Source organism: Pan paniscus, chromosome 9 (assembly GCF_029289425.2).
Source record: "Pan paniscus chromosome 9, NHGRI_mPanPan1-v2.0_pri, whole genome shotgun sequence".
Taxonomy (NCBI): domain Eukaryota; kingdom Metazoa; phylum Chordata; class Mammalia; order Primates; family Hominidae; genus Pan; species Pan paniscus.
In genome coordinates this window covers 78227917-78235317 of record NC_073258.2, presented here as the reverse complement: position 1 = coordinate 78235317, position 7401 = coordinate 78227917, and the positions used below count along the sequence as shown (strand labels likewise).

The 7401-nt window shown below is 42.8% G+C and overlaps 1 protein-coding gene across 1 annotated transcript; it reads right to left on the bottom strand.

Moving 5' to 3' along the window:
* Positions 1-1609: 1609 nt before the first annotated feature.
* Positions 1610-6907, bottom strand: LOC100982023 (mitochondrial import receptor subunit TOM20 homolog). Its single transcript, XM_055095152.2, is given in 3 exon segments — positions 1610-2128; positions 2131-2581; positions 6800-6907. Coding segments are annotated over 3 exon segments (606 nt in total). The 3' UTR covers positions 1610-2081.
* Between the last annotated feature and the right edge of the window lie 494 nt (positions 6908-7401).

Here is a 7401-nt window from a genome sequence, read left to right as displayed (position 1 = left end):
CAAGGCTGTGCAGCTAATCAGAGGCAGAAACTAGAACGATTTCTCCTTCCACTATACCACAAAAACCCAAGGTTAATAACGATTAAGAAGAGTTTGTAAGTAAACCAAAATAAAATGCCTAGTACACAGGAAAAGTCTTTGGGATCTCTCCACAGACTTTTAGACAGAATAAAGGCAATCTTTACAATGAGAAATGCTACTCAGTTCAACAGATGCCACCAAATACCAAGGATCCTTACTCAATTCTGAAATGGAATCTGTGACTACGGAGAATATGTCACTATTTGAGAATAAGAGGTCCCACCTGCTCCATTATTTTCAAGTTTTCAGTCACAAGGTTGTAACTTACTCTCATCGTTTAACAAGATAAATTAATCAAGTTGAAGTAGGATTTGGTACACCGATGATAAAAGCAAAAGTCAACAAACATTTTTACAAGCAGATCATCCCAGTTACCTTAAAAGTTTCAGATTAATTTACAGAGAAGTGACAGAACCATATAATTTCAGTGAAAATCAACAAGATAGTTATACCATTAAAAAAAGATCAATTCGGCTGGGCGCGGTGGCTCATGCCTGTAATTCCAGCACTTTGGGAGGCCAAGGGGGGCGGATCACCTGAGGTTGGGAGTTCCAGACCAGCCTGACCAACATGGAGAAACCCCGTCTCTACTAAAAATACAAAAAAATTAGCCAGGCGTGGTGGCACATTCCTGTAATACCAGCTACTTTGGAGGCTGAGGCAGGAGAATCGCTTGAACCTGGGAGGCGGAAGTTGCGGCGAGCCAAGACCATGCCATTGCACTCCAGCCTGGGCAACAAGAGCGAAACTCTTGTCTCAAAAAAAAAAAAAAAAAAGAAAAGAAAAGAAAAAAAAAATCAATTCAGAAATACTAAGGCAAGCATGCAAAATTCAGAATATAAAAAAACGCAAAGCCTGGTTGCCCACACACATTCCTTAGGTTAAGGTGGATTTAAAGATGCTCATCAGAACCCAGTGAATCAGAAGCTGAAAGGGACACTTTGGTGATTAGTGGACGCATTCTTTCATGTAAAAAACGGAGGGAAAGTGAGCACACAGGAACTGGTGAATCTTACAAGGCTAGATTAGGGGTGTACATAGCTCTAATTCCTGGTGCTATTTGCAACTACATGTATTTAAAATCCAAGGAGGTAAATACCTAGAACACATTAAGCCCACTGATTTAAACAAAACATTTCAAGACCGATATACAGAAAGTGAATGAAGTTGTTAACACAGGACAGCAGCATACCTCACATATTTATGTCTAAGAGATTAAATGGAAATAAATGATCACTCAAAAATTTTAATGCTAGTTTTCACAAACACAACCAAGTCTATCAAATTTCCGGATTTACAGCAAAATGTATGAGCTAAAAAAGTGTGCATTCTTCAGTTTCTCCTATACTTTTTTTTTTTTTTGCCTATTTTCAAAACTGACCACTGGGTATTTTTAACATAAGCCATGTCATATGTACAGTTTAACTATGTTTCTGGAATAAACAAAATCCATAATATTTCAGTAACTCATAGTGTATTTATAAAATGAAAAGTTCTCTATCAAAATATACTTTTCACTGGGAAAAAAATAGACAAATGGATCTACACAAAGTAAACATTAACTTTGGTAGATTTCAGTGTAGTTCATAACAAGCATATTTGCCCTTATTCCCCTGGAGCTGCTCAACTACCAAGAATTATATATATATATATATATATTTTTTTTTTTTTTTTGGAGACAGAGTCTCACCCTGTCATCCAGGCTGAAGTGCAATGGCATGGTTTCAGCTCACTGCAACCTCCGCCTCCCTGGTTCAACTGATTCTCCTGCCTCAGCCTCCCAAGTAGCTGGGCTTACAGGCGCCCGCCAACACACCCGGCTAATTTTTTGTATCTGTAGTAGAGACGGGGTTTCATCATGTTGGCCAGGCTGGTCTCGAACTCCTGACCTCATGAGCCACCTGCCTCGGCCTCCCAAAGTGCTGGGATTATAGGCATGAGCCACCGCGCCCAGCCTTAAATATTTTTAACTGAGATTTTATTATGTTGACATTTGTTTCTCATTCCACATCATCTTCAGCCAAGCTCTAAGCACTTACAATTCTCTAATTGTTGGGAGCTTAGTCAGAGGCATCTGGAACACTGGTGGTGGAAGAGTTTGCTGTAAGACCTGCAGTAACTGCTGTGGCTGTCCACACACAGCAATTGCATTTGTCAGATGGTCTACACCCTTCTCATATTTACCTTGAGCTAGTAACTCTTCACCAAGCTGTGTTTCTTCAAGGAAGAATTTCTGAACAGCGTCAGCATCTTTAAGGTCAGGTAACTTGGAAAACCCAGCTCTCTCCTTGGGAAGCTTCTGTTTCTTTCTTCGTTCTCGAAGCCTGTTCTTGAAGTTGGGGTCACTTCGTCTTTTGTGGTCAAAGTAGACGCAGTACCTGATAAAAAGGGCCCCACATACACTGGCGGCGATGGCGCTCTTCCGACCCACTGTCTTCTCTACAACGCAGAGCGTGGACGGTGGCGGCAGGGACTGCGAAGGAGCGGTGGGCCACGAACCCTTAGGACGGAGGGCGGAGGGCGCTGCTCATACCCAACGCCCGTGGGCCAGGACTCGGAAAGCCTGAGAAAACTTTTAAAGTGTTCATGTGATTAGATCAGGCTTGCCTAAATAATCCCTATTTCCAGGTCAATTGATTGGAGAACTTAATTACATCTGCAAACCCCTTCACCACAGTACCTAGATTGAATAACTGGGAGAAGGTATGTGTACACCAATGGCTGGGAATGTTGGTGGGTCATCTTAGAATTCTTTCCAGCTGCCGGGTGTGGTGGCTCACACCTGTAATCCCAGCACTTTGGGAGGCCGAGGCAGGTGGTTCGCCTGAGGTCGGGAGTTTGAGACCAGCCTGACCAGCATGGAGAAACCGTGTCTCTACTAAAAATACAAAATTAGCTGGGCATGGTGGCGCATGCCTGTAATCCCAGCTACTCAGGAGGCTGAGGCAGGAGAATCGTTTGAACTTGGGAGGCAGATGTTGCAGTGAGCTGAGATCACGCCATTGCACTCCAGCCTGGGCAACAAGAGTGAAACTCCATCTCAAAAACAAACAAACAAACAAACAAACAAAATTCTTTCCAGCACATCCTGCAAGGGTCCATCTGGACTTAGGAATTAGGGGATAAGAAAATAACTAGAGTAGTACAACTGCACTGCAGGGACCTGAACCTAGATATACCTTTCCACACCTTTGCACTTTTTTTTTTTCTTACCCTGATTCTCTTTGGTAGTTGGGAATTCTGCACAATGCCCTATACCAAGAGTGGGCAGACACCAACCTGAAGGCACTGCTGTCTCATGGCTATCTAGTGTAGCTGATCTATCTGAGGTCACACTAACACCTTTATCCTGCATTTGATGTTATTGTATACCTTGCCACATGGGCACTGTGCTAGCTTGCCCTCACCCTTGGGTGCAAGTAAATGCAGTTCAACTACTATGGGGTCATATAAGAAGACAGGGGGTGATGGGGCTACTCCTGTTTTCCTGTTAAGGTGATTGTACTGGGCCAGATGTTATAGATTTTTTCAGAAGAAGCCCCTCACCAGAAATAAGGGAATATCTGAAATTGTAGGAGATAAGTGGAGGGAAGATGCACTACCTTGTTCTTAGATCCCTCTGGGAGGATTGTCACTCAGGCTATCCCACATTCTTCCAGGCATCTCTGAATGGCTGCCAGTGGCTCCTTTGCTAACCTGTCACAATATTGGATCAGCCATCAGTTACTACCTGCAGCAGGGGAGAGCTGGAAACAGTCTAGTGTTTCATAACATTTTACTACTTCCAGCTTCCTCTCCTACTCTGTTGAATTACACTAGACTACCCACCTGCCTGTGAAACTGTCAACAATGGACTCAGGTCTCAATGTCTAGCTTGTCCTCATCCTCTTGGGATGACACAGAATTCCTGATCATTGGGAAAGGCCTGAAAGCAATCCAACAGGCCTCAGTTAGCCTCTATCCAAGCCCTGTAACCATGACTGTTGTCTTTACTCCACACAGTGCATGCATGCATGTGCACACACATAACTTTGGACTGGACCATGCGTCTCTCCTGGCTTCTTCCTGTGTGGCCAAATGGCCTTGTTTGCCTCCAGAGACCAAGACCTACAACCCTGAGGTAAATACTCAACTGTTTCATGTTTTCTGGGATCTTCAGGCCCCCACAGCCACAATCTGGCCTAGATATGAAGGAGAAAACTTCCCAGTTGCCAGTCAGGGAGGAGCACTAGGAGTCACAATGTAGTCATATTCCTGGCCAGGAGTAATTGAAACTAAAGACAGTAATAGAAAATCTGCAGTCATTCTAGGCTAAATAGCTAATGGGACCCGTCTAGTCACCCAGTGGATTAGCCTGGACTCCTTAACCAGGGTGGTTTTATTTTTATTTATTATTGCAGTTGCTACTAATGTTAGTATTTTAACCAAAGTGGATTTAGATCATAGAATTGATCTTTATAATCTGACAGACAAAGGGTGGTCTGTACCCTAATCTACACATCTTATTGTTTATGGATTGTGATTAGCAGTAAGTAAAATAATCAGTATTCTGCATATAGGAAAAGGCATATGGTTGTCTAATGGTTATCTAACTCCCATCAGAACTCTGGTACCTCTTCTCTTGGCCGAGTCTGGGCCCCCTTAGCCCTTGACGTAGGGTAGGACTATTCATGGCTTTCTCTATTCCAGTGATTTTCAAAGTGTGGTTCCTGGACCAGCAACATTAGCATCACCTGGGAACTCCTTAAAAATACTAATTCTCAGGGCCCTCCGTGGATCTGCAGTCTGTGTTTTAATAGACCCTCAGGTATTTCTGATATAGCTCAAGTTTGAGAACCACTGCCATAGTTGCTGTATTAACCATTCTCCATAGTTGCCTATAGGTTGAAGTGGCATATATTACTGATGGAACAGGGTATGATGCATAGAGGCCACATAGAGATTGGAGGTGGAGAACTGCAGTGGTGGAGAAATACGGCTAACTTGGGCCTTCCCTACAGGCTGGCCTCCCAGAAAAGGAGTTGTCCTTCAAGCTCCATGGAAACTGGCTACAGCCAATGCTTAAGGCAATCAGTCTTAGTAGAATGCTGACCAGGCCACTTGTCTGCCATAATAAGACGTAGACTTTTGCCCCTGCTATTGTCAGGAGACAGCCTGTGCACTCCTAACTGATAAATGAAGTGGTGTAACGGACCAGAAGCCACGGTTCTACCAGCCACGTCATGTATCTATTGGATTGCTGCCCTTGTCAGGCCAGCTATTCTTTGATGTTTCAAGCCCTTTACTCAGAAAGGTGAAGAAATAGCCTTCCTCACTGGCATTTCGGGGCTTACTGGATTAGGAGACACTACACCATCATATTCAGGCAAGGACCAGGCTCTCTTTCATTCCTGTGTGCTGACTCCAAATGGAATGGGCCACAGCGGATCTCCACACCTACTACTCATCCAATAAATGCTGAAGGGAAGATAATATAATTCTTTTTTTGACCCATATAAATTCTTAGTTGAGACACTCTCTTTAAGACCAAAGTCAGGGCCGGGCATGGTGGCTTACACCTGTAATCCCAGCACTTCGGGAGGCCTAGGCAGGCGGATCACCTGAGGTTGGAAGTTCGAGATGAGCCTGACCAACATGGAGAAACCCCATCTCTACTAAAAATACAAAATTAGCCAGGCGTGGTGGTGCATGCCTGTAATCCCAGCTACTGAGGAGGCTGAGGCAGGAGAATCACTTCAACCTGGGAGGCGGAGGTTGTGGTGAGCCCAGATAGCACCATTGCACTCCAGCCTGGGCAACAAGAGCAAAACTCCATCTCAAATAAACAAAACAAAACAAAAACAAAAAACAAAACCAAAGTCAGATTTACAAGAGAAAAATCATCAGAAGTTTGACATATGTTGACATTATATGGGAGGGGGCTCAGTTCAAAAGTATCTTTCTCAAAGCAATGGTTTAGGAGCCTTGTTTAAATAGCATTTTAACAAAGAATAATAAATCCCATAATGGCAAGACAGAGAAGAGCACAGTTGTCTTTTAAGAGGTGTGAAAATGTGGGAAGATTTCTGGGAAATCTGTTTCTGGGAAAATGTTCCCAGATTTCTCTGTGCCTGCTAGTGCCCTCTCTGGGTGGATAAGCAAGTGCTGTTTGTAGTAAGGAAGGACTTAGGTTCTGCCATCAGGCGAGTAGAAGCTGAGACAGAGTGTTCCTCTGTGTTTTCAGTGACTTTGACTTAACAATTCTCAATATTTGGGGGAGAAATATGTTGGTTTTCTTCAATGCTATTCTAGAAAGCCTAGTATGTGTGCTGTCTCATCTTTTGGCTTTGTTTGCTCCATGTTATTCAATTATATGAATATGCTGATATTTTCCATTCTTCTGTTAATAAACATTTGGGTTGTTTCCTGTTTGAGGCTATGACGAACAATGGTGCTATGAATGTTATTATATATTTATCCTGATGTATCATAAACACAAATTTATATCTAGGAGATTGCTATGGTTTGGATATTGTTTGTTTGGCCCCAACAAGTCTCATGTTGAAATGTGATCCCAGTGTTGGAGGTGGGGCCTGGTGGGAGGTGTTTCGATCATGGGGGTAGATCCCTCGTGAATGGCTTGGTCTCATTTTGGTGGGAGTAAATGAATTCTCACTTTTAGTTCCCGTGGGAGCTGGTTGTTTAAAAAAGCCTGGCACTTTCTTCCTCTCTCTCTTGCTTTCTGGCTCTCGTCGCGTTTGATCTCTGTGTGCGTCTTCTCCCTTTTCCCTTCCACTGTGAGTGGAGGCAGCCTGAAGCCCTCCACAGAAGCAGATGCTGGTGCCATGCTTCTGGTACAGCCTGCAGAACCAAGGGCCAAATACACTTTTTTTTTTCTTTAGAAATTACCCAGCCTCAGATATTCCTTGATAGCAACAGAAAATCTGACTAAGACAGATACCTTAGGTGTGGAATTACTGAATCATCGCAGGGCATATAGCTCTCCAATTTTTAAGGTAATGTCTAAGAGTTTCCCAAAGGGGTTGTACCAATTTACAGGTGTCACTAGTATGGGAGGATACTTTGCTCAACAACCTTGCTAACACTTGATACTGTTAGACTGTTTCATTATAACCAATCTAGTGTGTGTGTAATATTAATAGTATTTCATTGTACTTTTACCCATTTGTAAAGTATCATTTCAAATCTTTTCCTCATTGTTTCTATTGTTACCTTTTTTGTGTATTTTTTGGTTAAAATTCTTTATATATTTTGGATAATTATCCTTTTTCACTTATGTGTCGTAAGGTCTACTCTGTTGTTTGCTAAATTAAACTTTTT